The 15,736-nt window shown below is 41.8% G+C and overlaps 1 protein-coding gene across 5 annotated transcripts in view; it reads right to left on the bottom strand.

Moving 5' to 3' along the window:
- LOC139757521 (uncharacterized) overlaps window positions 1–15,736 on the bottom strand; it is an 85,299-nt gene that overhangs the window by 17,670 nt on the left and 51,893 nt on the right. For all 5 annotated transcript variants that reach the window (XM_071678045.1, XM_071678042.1, XM_071678046.1 and 2 more), the window contains exons 4-6: window positions 15,409–15,496; window positions 14,142–14,233; window positions 10,461–10,586 (exon numbers count right to left, since the gene is read on the bottom strand). In XM_071678045.1, coding sequence (XP_071534146.1) covers window positions 10,461–10,586; window positions 14,142–14,233; window positions 15,409–15,496 — 306 coding nt within the window. The remainder of the gene's footprint in view (window positions 1–10,460; window positions 10,587–14,141; window positions 14,234–15,408; window positions 15,497–15,736) is intronic.

Raw genomic sequence — 15,736 nt, 5'->3', positions numbered from 1 at the left:
AATAAGAGCAAGGTTATTAGGTACAGTAGGGTTGAGGGTCAAGTCAATTGGGAGGTGAGTTTGAATGGAGAAAAACTGGAGGAAGTAAAGTGTTTTAGATATCTGGGAGTGGATCTGGCAGCGGATGGAACCATGGAAGCGGAAGTGGATCATAGGGTGGGGGAGGGGGCGAAAATCCTGTGAGCCTTGAAGAATGTGTGGAAGTCGAGAACATTATCTCAGAAAGCAAAAATGGCTATGTTTGAAGGAATAGTGGTTCCAACAATGTTGTATGGTTGCGAGGCGTGGGCTATGGATAGAGTTGTGCGCAGGAGAATGGATGTGCTGGAAATGAGATGTTTGAGGACAATGTGTGGTGTGAGGTGGTTTGATCGAGTAAGTAACGTAAGGGTAAGAGAGATGTGTGGAAATAAAAAGTGTGTGGTTGAGAGAGCAGAAGAGGGTGTTTTGAAATGGTTTGGGCACATGGAGAGAATGAGTGTGGAAAGATTGACCAAGAGGATATATGTGTCGGAGGTGGAGGGAACGAGGAGAAGTGGGAGACCAAATTGGAGGTGGAAAGATGGAGTGAAAAAGATTTTGTGTGATCGGGGCCTGAACATGCAGGAGGGTGAAAGGAGGGCAAGGAATAGAGTGAATTGGATCGATGTGGTATACCGGGGTTGACGTGCTGTCAATGGATTGAATCAGGGCATGTGAAGCGTCTGGGGTAAACCATGGAAAGCTGTGTAGGTATGTATATTTGCGTGTGTGGACGTATGTATATACATGTGTATGGGGGTGGGTTGTGCCATTTCTTTTGTCTGTTTCCTTGCACTACCTCGCAAACGCGGGAGACCGGCAAAAAAAAAAAAAAAAAAAAAAATATATATATATACATATATATATATATATATCTGCATATATATATGTGCAAGAGTCCTGGAAAGAGGGGCAAGTATGAAGTCTGTTGGGGATGAGAGAGCTTGGGAAGTGAGTCAATTGTTGTTCGCTGATGATACAGCGCTGGTGGCTGATTCATGTGAGAAACTGCAGAAGCTGGTGACTGAGTTTGGTAAAGTGTGTGGAAGAAGAAAGTTGAGAGTAAATGTGAATAAGAGCAAGGTTATTAGGTACAGTAGGGGTGAGGGTCAAGTCAATTGGGAGGTGAGTTTGAATGGAGAAAAACTGGAGGAAGTGAAGTGTTTTAGATATCTGGGAGTGGATCTGTCAGCGGATGGAACCATGGAAGCGGAAGTGGATCATAGGGTGGGGGAGGGGGCGAAAATTTTGGGAGCCTTGAAAAATGTGTGGAAGTCGAGAACATTATCTCGGAAAGCAAAAATGGGTATGTTTGAGGGAATAGTGGTTCCAACAATGCTGTATGGTTGCGAGGCGTGGGCTATGGATAGAGATGTGCGCAGGAGGATGGATGTGCTGGAAATGAGATGTTTGAGGACAATGTGTGGTGTGAGGTGGTTTGATCGAGTAAGTAACGTAAGGGTAAGAGAGATGTGTGGAAATAAAAAGAGCGTGGTCGAGAGAGCAGAAGAGGGTGTTTTGAAATGGTTTGGGCACATGGAGAGAATGAGTGAGGAGAGATTGACCAAGAGGATATATGTGTCGGAGGTGGAGGGAACGAGGAGAAGAGGGAGACCAAATTGGAGGTGGAAAGATGGAGTGAAAAAGATTTTGTGTGATCGGGGCCTGAACATGCAGGAGGGTGAACGGAGGGCAAGAAATAGAGTGAATTGGAGTCATGTGGTATACAGGGGTTGACGTGCTGTCAGTGGATTGAAGCAAGGCATGTGAAGCGTCTGGGGTAAACCATGGAAAGCTGTGTAGGTATGTATATTTGCGTGTCTGGACGTGTGTATGTACATGTGTATGGGGGGGGGGGGTTGGGCCATTTCTTTCGTCTGTTTCCTTGCGCTACCTCGCAAACGCGGGAGACAGCGACAAAGTATAAAAAAAAAAAAAAAAAAAAAAAAAAAAAAAAAAAAAAAAAAAAAAATCTGCATATGTGTATGCATGTATATGTGCATACATGGGCCACTCTTTCGTGTGTTTCCTTGCACTACCTCGCTAAAATGGGAGACAGCGACAAAGCAAAATAAATATATAAACATATGGGCATTTATGTATATATATATATATATGTGTGTATATAAGTGGATGGGCCATTCTTTCTTCATCTATTTTCCGGTGCAACCTCGCTGACAGATGAAATGGCAATCAAGAATGTGCGGAAGGCCAGAACATTATCTTGGAAAGCAAAAATGGGTATGTTTGAAGAAATAGTGGTTCCAACAATGTTATATGGTTGCGAGGCATGGGCTATAGATATGGTTGTGCGGAGGAGGGTGGATGTGTTGGAAATAATATGTTTGAGGACAATATGTGGTGTGAGACGGTTTGACCGAGTAAGTAATGAAAAGGTAAGAGAGATGTGTGGTAATAAAGTGTGGTTGCAAGAGCAGAAGAGGGTGTATTGAAATGGTTTGGTCACATGCCCTGGTTCAATCCAGTGACAGCACGTTGACCCCAGCATACCACATCGTTCCAATTCACTCTATTCCTTGCACGCCTTTCACCCTCCTGCATGTTCAGGCCCCAATCACTCAAAATCTTTTTCACTCCATCTTTCCACCTACAATTTGGTCTCCCACTTCTCGTTCCCTCCACCTCTGACACATATATCCTCTTTGTCAATCTTTCCTCACTCATTCAGTACATGTGACCAAACCATTTCAAAACACCCTCTTCTTCTCTGTCAACCACACTCTTTTTATTACCACGCATCTCTCTTACCCTATTATTACTTAATCGATCAAACCACCTCACACCACATGTTGTCCTCAAACATCTCATTTCCAGCACATCCATCCTCCTCCACACAACTGTATCTAATGCCCATGCCTCGCAACCATATAACATTGTTGGAACCACTATTCCTTCAAACATACCCATTTTTGCTTTCCGAGATAATGTTCTCGACTTTGCGGAAGATGAAAGCCGGGAAGGCAGCGGGTTTGGATGGTACTGCAGTGGAATTTATCAAAAAAGGGGGTGACTGTATTGTTGACTGGTTGGTAAGGTTATTTAATGTATGTATGATTCATGGTGAGGTGCCTGAGGATAGGCGGAATGCTTGCATAGTGCCACTGTACAAAGGCAAAGGGGATAAAGGTGAGTGCTCAAATTACAGAGGTATAAGCTTGTTGAGTATTCCTGGAAAATTATATGAGATGGTATTGATTAAGAGGATGAAGGCATGTACAGAGCATCAGATTGGGGAAGAGCAGTAAGGTTTCAGAAGTGGTAGAGGATGTATTGATCAGGTGTTTGCTTTGAAGAATGTATGTGAGAAATACTTAGAAAAGCAAATGGATTTGTATGTAGCATTTATGGATCTGGAGAAGGCATATGACAGAGTTGATAGAGATGCTCTGTGTTAGGTATTGAGAATATATGGTATGGGAGGGAAGTTGTTAGAAGCAGTGAAAAGTTTTTATCGAGGATGTAAGGCATGTGTACGTGTAGGAAGAGAGGAAAGTGATTGGTTCTCAAGTGAATGTAGGTTTGCGGCAGGGGTGTGAGATGTTTCCATGGTTGTTAATTTGTTTATGGATGGGTTTAGGGAGGTGAATGCAAGAGTTTTGGAAAGAAAGGCAAGTAAGCAGTCTGTTGTGGATGAGAGAGCTTGGGAAGAGTCAGTTGTTGTTCGCTGATGATACAGCGTTGGTGGCTGATTCATGTGAGAAACTGCAGAAGCTGGTGACTGAGTTTGATAAAGTGTGTGAAAGAAGAAAGTTGAGAGTAAATGTGAATAAGAGCTAGGTTATTAGGTACAGTAGGGTTGAGGGTCAAGTCAATTGGGAGGTAAGTTTGAATGGAGAAAAACTGGAGGAAGTGAAGTGTTTTAGATATCTGGGAGTGGATCTGGCAGCGGATGGAACCATGGAAGCGGAAGTGAATCATAGGGTGGGGGAGGGGGTGAAAATTCTGGGAGCCTTGAAGAATGTGTGGAAGTCGAGAACATTACCTCGGAAAGCAAAAATGGGTATGTTTGAGGGAATAGTGGCTCTAACAATGTTGTATGGTTGCGAGGCATGGGCTATGGATAGAGTTGTGCGCAGGAGGGTGGATGTGCCGAAAATGAGATGTTCGAGGACAATATGTGGTGTGAGGTGGTTTGATCAAGTAAGTAATAATAGGGTAAAAGAGATGTGCGGTAATAAAAAGAGTGAGGTTGAGAGCAGAAGAGGGTGTTTTGAATTGGTTTGGTCACATGGAGAGAATGAGTGAGGAAAGATTGACAAAGAGGATATATGTGTCAGAGGTGGAGGGAACGAGGAGAAGTGGGAGACCAAATTGAAGGTGGAAAGATGGAGTGAAGAAGATTTTGAGTGATCGGGGCCTGGACAGGCAGGAGGGTGAAAGGCGTGCAAGGAATAGAGTGAATTGGAATGATGTGGTATACCGGGGTCAACGTGCTGTCAATGGATTGAACCAAGGCATGTGAAGCGTTTGGGGTAAACCATGGAAAGTTCTGTGGGGCCTGGATGTGGAAAGGGAGCTGTGGTTTCGGTGCATTATTACATGACAGCTAGAGACTGAGTGTGAACGGTGGGGCCTTTGTTGTCTTTTCCTAGTGCTACCTCGCACACATGAGGGGGGAGGGGTTGTTATTTCATGTGTGGCGAGGTGGCGATGGGAATGAATAAAGGTAGACAGTATGAATGATGTACATGTGTATATATGTATATGTCTGTGTGTGTGTATATATATGTATACGTTGAGATGTTTAGGTATGTATATTTGCGTGTGTGGATGTGTATGTATATACATGTGTATGTGGGTGGGTTGGGCCAATCTTTCGTCTGTTTCCTTGCGCTAACGCGGGAGAACAAAGCAAAATAAATAAATATATATTTATATATATATATATATATATATATATATATATATATATATAGCAATGGGAACTTCAGTGAAGGGGGCTAATGGGGAGGTGATAACAAGTAGTGGTGATGTGAGAAGGAGATGGAGTGAGTATTTTGAAGGTTTGTTGAATGTGTTTGATGATAGAGTGGCAGATATAGGGTGTTTTGGTCGAGGTGGTGTGCAAAGTGAGAGAGTTAGGGAAAATGATTTGGTAAACAGAGAAGAGGTAGTAAAAGCCTTGCGGAAGATGAAAGCCGGCAAGGCAGCGGGTTTGGATGGTATTGCAGTGGACTTTATTAAAAAAGGGGGTGACTGTATTGTTGACTGGTTGGTAAGGTTATTTAATGTATGTATGATTCATGGTGAGGTGCCTGAGGATTGGCGGAATGCTTGCATAGTGCCATTGTACAAAGGCAAAGGGGATAAGAGTGAGTGCTCAAATTACAGAGGTATAAGTTTGTTGAGTATTCCTGGTAAATTATTTTTTTTTTCTTTTTTTTTTTGCTTTGTCGCTGTCTCCCGCGTTTGTGAGGTAGCGCAAGGAAACAGACGAAAGAAATGGCCCAACCCACCCTCATACACATGTATATACATACGTCCACACACGCAAAATATACATACCTACACAGCTTTCCATGGTTTACCCCAGACGCTTCACATGCCCCGATTCAATCCACTGACAGCACGTCAACCCCGGTATACCACATCGCTCCAATTCACTCTATTCCTTGCCCTCCTTTCACCCTCCTGCATGTTCAGGCCCCGATCACACAAAATCTTTTTCACTCCATCTTTCCACCTCCAATTTGGTCTCCCTCTTCTCCTCGTTCCCTCCACCTCCGACACATATATCCTCTTGGTCAATCTTTCCTCACTCATTCTCTCCATGTGCCCAAACCATTTCAAAACACCCTCTTCTGCTCTCTCAACCACGCTCTTTTTATTTCCACACATCTCTCTTACCCTTACGTTACTTAGTCGATCAAACCACCTCACACCACACATTGTCCTCAAACATCTCATTTCCAGCACATCCATCCTCCTGCGCACAACTCTATCCATAGCCCACGCCTCGCAACCATACAACATTGTTGGAACCACTATTCCTTCAAACATACTCATTTTTGCTTTCCGAGATAATGTTCTCGACTTCCACACATTCTTCAAGGCTCCCAGAATTTTCGCCCCCTCCCCCACCCTATGATCCACTTCCGCTTCCATGGTTCCATCCGCTGCCAGATCCACTCCCAGATATCTAAAACACTTCATTTCCTCCAGTTTTTCTCCATTCAAACTCACCTCCCAATTGACTTGACCCTCAACCCTACTGTACCTAATAACCTTGCTCTTATTCACATTTACTCTTAACTTTCTTCTTTCACACACTTTACCAAACTCAGTCACCAGCTTCTGCAGTTTCTCACATGAATCAGCCACCAGCGCTGTATCATCAGCGAACAACAACTGACTCACTTCCCAAGCTCTCTCATCCCCAACAGACTTCATACTTGCCCCTCTTTCCAAAACTCTTGCATTCACCTCCCTAACAACCCCATCCATAAACAAATTAAACAACCATGGAGACATCACACACCCCTGCCGCAAACCTACATTCACTGAGAACCAATCACTTTCCATTCTTCCTACACGCACACATGCCTTACATCCTCAATAAAAACTTTTCACTGCTTCTAACAACTTGCCTCCCACACCATATATTCTTATTATATGGGAGGGTATTGATTGAGAGGGTGAAGGCATGTGCAGAACATCAGATTGGGGAAGAGCAGTGTGGTTTCAGAAGTGGTAGAGGATGTGTGGATCAGGTGTTTGCTTTGAAGAATGTATGTGAGAAATACTTGGAAAAGCAAATGGATTTGTAGGTAGCATTTACGGATCTGGAGAAAGCATATGATGGAGATGCTCCGTGGAAGGTATTAAGAATATATGGTGTGGGAGGCAAGTTGTTAGAAGCAGTGAAAAGTTTTTATTGAGGATGTAAGGCATGTGTGCGTGTAGGAAGAATGGAAAGTGATTGGTTCTCAGTGAATGTAGGTTTGCGGCAGGGGTGTGTGATGTCTCTATGGTTGTTTAATTTGTTTATGGATGCAGTTGTTAGGGAGGTGAATGCAAGAGTTTTGGAAAGAGGGGTAATTATGCAGTCTGTTGCGGATGAGAGAGCTTGGGAAGTGAGTCAGTTGTTGTTCGCTGATGATACAGCGCTGGTGGCTGATTCATGTGAGAAACTGCAGAAGCTGGTGACTGAGTTTGGTAAAGTGTATGAAAGAAGAGAGTTAAGAGTAAATGTGAATAAGAGCAAGGTAATTAGGTACAGTAGGGTTGAGGGTCAAGTCAATTGGGAGGTAAGTTTGAATGGAGAAAAACTGGAGGAAGTGAAGTGTTTTAGATATCTGGGAGTGGATCTGGCAGCGGATGGAACCATGGAAGCGGAAGTGGATCATAGGGTGGGGGAGGGGGCAAAAATCCTAGGAGCCTTGAAGAATGTGTGGAAGTCGAGAACATTATCTCGGAAAGCAAAAATGGGTGTTTGAAGGAATAGTGGTTCCAACAATGTTGTATGGTTGCGAGGCATGGGCTATGGATAGAGTTGTGCGCAGGAGGATGGATGTGCTGGAAATGAGACGTTTGAGGACAATGTGTTGTGTGAGGTGGTTTGATTGAGTAAGTAACGTAAGGGTAAGAGAGATGTGTGGAAATAAAAAGAGCGTGGTTGAGAGAGCAGAAGAGGGTGTTTTGAAATGGTTTGGGCACATGGAGAGAATGAGTGAGGAAAGATTGACCAAGAGGATATATGTGTTGGAGGTGGAGGGAATGAGGAGAAGTGGGAGACCAAATTGGAGGTGGAAAGATGGAGTGAAAAAGATTTTGTGTGATCGGGGCCTGAACATGCAGGAGGGTGAAAGGAGGGCAAGGAATAGAGTGAATTGGATCAATGTGGTATACCGGGGTTGACGTGCTGTCAGTGGATTGAATCAGGGCATGTGAAGCGTCTGGGGTAAACCATGGAAAGCTGTGTAGGTATGTATATTTGCGTGTGTGGACGTATGTATATACATGTGTATGGGGGTGAGTTGGGCCATTTCTTTCGTCTGTTTCCTTGCGCTACCTCGCAAATGCGGGAGACAGCGGCAAAAAAAAAAAAAAAATATATATATATATATATATATATATATATATATATATATATATATATATATATGTATGTATATTTTTTTTCTTCATACTATTTGCCATTTCCCGCATTAGCGAGGTAGCGTTAAGAACAGAGGACTGGGCCTTTGAGAGAATATCCTCACCTGGCCCCCTTCTCTGTTCCTTCTTTTGGAAAATAAAAAAAAAATGAGAGGGGAGGATTTCCAGCCCCCCGCTCCCTTCCCTTTTAGTCGCCTTCTATGACACGCAGGGAATACGTGGGAAGTATTCTTTCTCCCCTATCCCCTATATATATATATATATATATATATATATATATATATATATATATATATATTTTGCTTTGTCGCTGTCTCCCGCGTTTGCGAGGTAGCGCAAGGAAACAGACAAAATAAATGGCCCAACCCATCCCCATACACATGCATATACATACGTCCACACACGCAAATATACACACCCACACAGCCCTCCATGGTCCACCCCAGACGCTTCACATGCCCTGATTCAATCCACTGACAGCACGTCAACCTCGGTATACCACATCGATCCAATTTACTCTATTCCTTGCTCTCCTTTCACCCTCCTGCATGTTCAGGCCCCGATCACACAAAATCTTTTTCACTCCATCTTTCCACCTCCAATTTGGTCTCCCACTTCTCCTCGTTCCCTCCACCTCCGACACATATATCCTCTTGGTCAATCTTTCCTCACTCATTCTCTCCATGTGCCCAAACCATTTCAAAACCCCCTCTTCTGCTCTCTCAACCACGCTCTTTTTATTTCCACACATCTCTCTTACCCTTACGTTACTTACTCGATCAAACCACCTCACACCACACATTGTCCTCAAACTTCTCATTTCCAGCACATCCATCCTCCTAGGCACAACTCTATCCATAGCCCACACCTCGCAACCATACAACATTGTTGGAACCACTATTCCTTCAAACATACCCATATTTGCTTTCCGAGATAATGTTCTCGACTTCCACACATTCTTCAAGGCTCCTAAGATTTTCGCCCCCTCCCCCACCCTATGATCCACTTCCGCTTCCATGGTTTCATCCGCTGCCAGATCCACTCCCAGATATCTAAAACACTTTACTTCCTCCAGTCTTTCTCCATTCAAACTCACCTCCCAATTGACTTGACCCTCAACCCTACTGTACCTAATAACTTTGCTCTTATTCACATTTACTCTTAACTTTCTTCTTTCATACACTTTACCAAACTCAGCCACCAGCTTCTGCAGTTTCTCACATGAATCAGCCACCAGCACTGTATCATCAGCGAACAACAACTGACTCACTTCCCAAGCTCTCTCATCCACAACAGACTTCATACTTGCCCCTCTTTCCAAAACTCTTGCATTCACCTCCCTAACAACCCCATCCATAAACAAATTAAACAACCATGGAGACATCACACACCCCGGCCGCAAACCTACATTCGCTGAGAACCAATCACTTTCCTCTCTTCCTACATGTACACATGCCTTACATCCTCGATAAAAACTTTTCACTGCTTCTAACAACTTGCCTCCCACACCATATATTCTTAATACCTTCCACAGAGCATCTCTATCAACTCTATCATATGCCTTCTCCAGATCCATAAATGCTACATACAAATCCATTTGGACAGGGAGCTGTGGTTTCTGTGCATTACACATGATAACTAGAGACTGAGAACGAATGTGGCCTTTTTGTGTTTTCCTGGTGCCACCTCATTGAGGCAGGGGATAGCAATGCTGTTTCCTGTGGAACAGGGTAGTGCCAGGAATGGATGAAGGCTAGCAAATATTAATATGTACATGTGCATATATGTATATGTCTGTGTATGTATGTGTGTATGGGTGTTTATGTATATATATATATATATATATATTTGTATATGAGTGGATGGGCCATTTTTTCATCTGTTTTTGGCACTAACTCTGATGCAGAAAACAGCAATCAACTATAATAAAATAAATATATTAATTTAGGTATTAACAGACTCCAACTGCAAGCAACTGCACCTCCGATGAAAATTCACCTTCAGTGATGATGTGGTGTCACTGTCTATTAAAAAAGAATCACAGTCTCACGGAGTACTTTCTTGCTCCAAAGGAATTATCCCTTCTCTACTGTATGAAAGTGCTGCTCTGAGGCACCAAATGCTGCCCTACAAAATGGTAATGGCCTTGTTGATCATATGCCAAATGCACCAGAAAAGAATACAGATATACATTTGAGTCTAAGAAGCAATAATTAATTCATATTTCAGGGATTTCCTAATATACCCTGATAACATAAAGGGATAGTGTATTCCAGACACTGTTAACCACAACATAAAAGTTACACCTTCACACAGCTCACCGTATGTTATGCTGCTGCTGTGGGGTCTTGGGTGGTGTAGGCGGTGCGGCATGGGCGTGGGAAGGTGGGAGGGCCATGCTCATCCCCATAGCAGGGCAATAACCCCCACTACTGCCCATCAACCCACTGTGGAGAGACAAAACATTACCCACTGTGGTTACAAGAACTCTTATCAATGCATTTTTCCAACTAGACAAAACATTACCCACTGTGGTTACAAGAACTCTTATCAATGCATTTTTCCAACTGACTCATATTTAAGGTAAAAACATTCAATAGTGTAAAAGCACAAGCATAATATGAAATCTAAAAACATGCACTATTAATGAAAGACCAAACTAGTAAACCTATGAATCTAGCTCTGGGAAGAACCTCTTATAACCTTCCCGTGTGGAAACCCCAGGGTAAAAGCAACCCCATGGAGATATGACTGGTGGCATTTAAACCTCACATACTCTTGTACCAATGGGCCTTAGTTATAAATTAAACATTTAAACATAAAATCTATGTTACCTTAAAATCTAAGATATCAAGACCAAAATGTAGGAAAATAAACCAGACAAAGTCTACTTTGTACTTAATCTATGCTTAATCTGCTCTTATCAAAACTTTGAGCTGAATAAGTACAAATTGATAAAAAGACATGATGGAAACTTAAATCTTTCTAATCATAAAATAAACGTATAAAGTAATGTTACCAAAGAAGAATGTACAAAACTATTTTAGGGGAAAAGGCATAGTGAAAGCCTAAACATTAAAACTGCAAACACTGCTAACTACAGCGTCAAACCTTCAATTCCCTGAACCACCTCCTTTACAAGGATTATTTATATCCAGTTACTGGCCTAAATGGAGTAATTTCCTTACTGTAAATAGTTGCTTAATGTTGCTCATCACTCTGGCATTAAAGACAACACATACATGGAGGTCTACACGTTAGTTCCGGTACTCTTCAAAATTTCTGGAGTACCACTGTACAAAGACTGAGGCACAATACAATTGGAATCAATATATGGAGATCAAAGACACTGACAACTACTTTATGCCTGAAAAAAGTAGTTTTTAGCATCATCTTGTTTCCTCTTCTGTTTCAGTCATCATGCTCAGTGAATCCTGGAATGTTAGTGTATTGTTTCACCTTCCCTCCATGTGTGTGAGGATATACCTGCAAGATACGCCCTAACTTCCTGAAACAGTTTGAGGAATAAAAAAAAACTTTTGTTGTACAGTCTACAATAAGCTAGTCAAGAGAAGGGGGGGGGGGAGATGACAAAGGAGACATTACTTGAACAGCTTTAATGTCATTTCCTAAAATGATGATCCATCAAAACCAGACTAGTTATACAACAGATGATGTATTTCACTGCTCTGATGAGCACCGTTGTCCATGTTGACGGAGAGGACCTTTGACCAACGTGTCGTGCAGGCCTCAACCAGCACTACACTTTCTCCTCACTCGCAGCCTTCTGTGCTGCTGACCGAACTACACCACCTAATAGTGTTGGATAATGTTACCTGGGTTATTTAAATTAGTGGGGGGTGGGTGCACCACAAGGCAGGCGAACCCACTGACCAACAGCTTGTCAAACCTCTCTGTAAATGAGCATGCCAGCCAAACCATGTAAAGCTACAGTAATTTCAAACATGACACACGTCATGGGAAGAGACCAGACCAGAAAAATACAGCTTGTTGTTGGGGCCTTCAATGGGTCTCATGCAATACCGTAGTTATAACTATTAGTCTAACAATGAACATAATTGACTATGCCGTAAAATCTCCCTAACACTACACTTATAAGTGTACTTTAGAGCCCAATACTTTAATGGTAAGCACGCAAAATGCACCACTTTTTCAAACTTGGTCACGTCGTGCCAACTAGTACACAGACTGTGGCTGAACCACAGACGTACCGGTGACCCAATTTCTGTTCCCTGTGGCTAATTCAGAGCTTCCTGCCTGGCTTACCTCAGCTACGATGTGACATATCCACCCAGGAATGCTTGCACTGCCATCCCAACCATTGTTTATAGATGCTATCTTAATATTTTCTTTTTTTCACACACAAACACAGGTCAGGGTCATACATAGTTAGGCCGCCATTACAGCACGTGCTGATCCGGCTCGTGCCTCAATTGCCTAAAAGAACGATCATGGCCGCTGAATCTGCTCTGAATCCGATGTGAATCCTTCACAAATCTTTGGTTTCAATGAAGCACAGAGATAAAGAAGGAATGAAATATCTTATGCATACGCCAGGAAGCATATAAAGTCACTAGACTCTAGTCAGAGGGGTAAAATTTGTTAAATCAAGTTAGGTTTTTCTTTGATTTGAATGCACGGATTTTAACAGGAATTTAGTGTTTTCCGTTCTTTTAAATAACTGAAATTTCTCATTTTTACTTTTCACCAATATCACTTGGAATTCAATGTATGGTTAGAATAGTATGGAAGTAATGAAGTGAAAATCGTAATTAGTTAAAGATGAAAATAAATAAAGATGAAGAGTCCTCCACATATGTGTTTCCCAATATTAACGCCCAATGGCATCTATCTAACACTGCCTCACTTTTCGATCACATTTTTTACATTCGTCATTCAGTAAAACGATAGATACTTATGTTATTCTATTTGTACAGCTTTCCCCACCGTAGCTACATGGCATTTTCTGATAAGAAATTAGTGACAATTAACGAGGAGCTACTGCAAAAATAATGTACTTTTTTGTTTAATGGGTGGATTTTGGACGGGTTTTGGCTGATGAACGTTTACTAAAGTTCCAAGTGATGGTGTTACGTTATGTTGTACAATAGAGTATGTCATGTCTTTTGTTACAAGAAAGGACTACGAATATAGCCGCATAAACGAAGACAACTGAATACGCCTTCTTTTCGCATGACAAGATGCGCGCGCAGCTATCTGGAATGTGTTGGATGTAAACACAAATATGGCGTCTATTTTCATCTCAAATGTTTCCTCATTAAAAAGAAAGATAATCCTTAATTCCGGTGACCTCGCCCAATGATATTAAAATAAGCTTCTAATGCTATGGATCATAATAAGCAGATATTATCCAGTCCTACTCAATTAAGGGAATAACGAAGGTCAACACTGTTCAGTCCTGTCCAGCATCATTACCCCAGTATTTTAAAAGCTACCTACCCACCCTCCGTATTAACATAAAACTTAGTTGTGGAATTCTCTTCATTCTTTTGTCTTCCCTTCATATATCCTCTCTTCCTCTAAGTCTGGAATAGGGTTGTCTTTCATCTTATATGGCCTTGAATGGGGCAAGTTTCACGACTCAAAAAAAAACATTGTCAGGGGCGAAAAAAGAATGCAGTTTCTGTGTTTAGCCATTTGGCCTGCTAACAAAGTCCTTAAAAATGTCCGATGACAATTCCAGAACAGTATCCAGTGTCCTAAGATATGTCATGCCTTCTGAACTAGCCAGCCTACCTACAACCCTCCTGCCCTGTAAACAGAAAGCTTCATTTCATTATTGTACTTCAGCTTTGGGCAAGTGACTTCCTCTGCATGCAAAAAGTCTGGCATACGCTCGTCTCTCGTCCTTCAAAACTTTCTTTGTGGGTGTGGAGTTATGAGGCACTTAATATGTCTGTCTCATTTTCTCTGTGCTCTTCCTCCATTTGTTCCTCCTTATTCCTGTGGCTGTGACTCACCTCTGAACGCGGTAGGGTATGGGAGGTACCCCAGGGTCTGGCTCCATCAGGCTGGAGAGGTTCTTGGGTGGCTTGCGGCGACGTGGCTGGTACTGCAGGGAAGAAGTGGCAATCATTATGATATTCTGGAGAATACACTAGGAATACGAACTGGTAAAATACACTAGGAACAGGAACTGACCGTTATGGGTGGATGTCAACAGTCTCTAAATGGAGCAGCCTAATACCCTTAGGAATGCACTAGGTTCTTCCTGCACAGGTGTTTGGGGACGGAATATTATGGCATAAATGTTTGCTTAAGTGATAATGTTCAAATCAACAAAACCATTCAAGTTTTACTCCATACACTCAACACATTCCTTCAGTAAAATTTTAATGACTGTGTTTCATTTTAGCTGGCAACTCTATTGTTAAATGAAATTTTAGTTTTATCTCATAATTCATCTGTAACATTTTTTCTACTATATTACTTTTCATGCACAATGTAACTGGTTTCAGGTTAAATCATATTTTCTATGACTTACATGTGGCTTATAATAAATCATGAGAATCATTGTACTAAGTACTAACTCAGAACTTAAATGTTCATTCTTCATAAACCACTTGGGCCATAAATTTAACTACAAAATCCTAATATCTTACAGAAATATTAATGTAAATATACATCAAATTTATATCTGTGATGTGTTTTCAGTCCAACATAACCAGTTTCAGCATATCTGTAAATGTAATTCCTCTGTAAAATATGATGTGTTGATCTATACATATAAAAACTGCAAACCTGCAATATAAAGACTACACACTATGTAATTTGTTTTCTTATAGGAAAAGCTTCATGCTCTGAATAGGTTGGCTAATGACCAGCTTATGTACACTAAAAAAGTTTGATGTATAATTCAACCAAAAATGAAATGTCTTAGTCTTAATGAATCATTCTCTGGCATACTGTCTCACTCACAAACTGCCTTAAAGTAATTCTGTTTCAGTGACACATATTCATTCTCTCTAATACATGTTCTCTCATTCAAACAACGTTTTATGCACTCTTAGAGTGTCTTCAGCATCATATAACTGCACTCTATATAATACACTCTCCCACCCCTCTCTCTCTCAACCACACACTCATTCTCTTATATCACACAGACACTGTGTCTCATGCTTCTATGTTTTACTCTCTCACAGAAGTTCTCTCTCATTCACACTCACAATCCAATTCCCAGCAGCTCACACGAAGCATATAAGGGAAGGTGACCCCATCTACACACACCTTGTAGTCAGGGTGGTCCTTCTTGTGTTGTGTTCGAAGTCGTTCAGCCTCTTCGATGAATGGTAATTTTTCCTCATCACTCAGAACTCTGTTGGAAGGTGAGTGTCTTCAGGTCAAGGTATAAATTACGAGGTAACAACATGAGGTGGGAGGTGGGGAGGATATGGCATCCCCGCCAGAGAATGGTGAAGGATGTACAACAAAGGATCAGAAATGGTCCAGAGGTAAGGTATGATTACTAATGAAAGTGTAGAAGAGGGAGAGGATGTGAGAATTTTGAGGATGAACACAGATGTGAGAGTTTTGAGGGTGAACACAGATGTGAGAG

Source organism: Panulirus ornatus, chromosome 27 (genome assembly GCF_036320965.1).
Source record: "Panulirus ornatus isolate Po-2019 chromosome 27, ASM3632096v1, whole genome shotgun sequence".
In the NCBI taxonomy this organism is placed as follows: Eukaryota; Metazoa; Arthropoda; class Malacostraca; order Decapoda; family Palinuridae; genus Panulirus; species Panulirus ornatus.
Note: the sequence above shows the minus strand (reverse complement) of the source record. Positions and strands in the feature narration are given on the sequence as shown.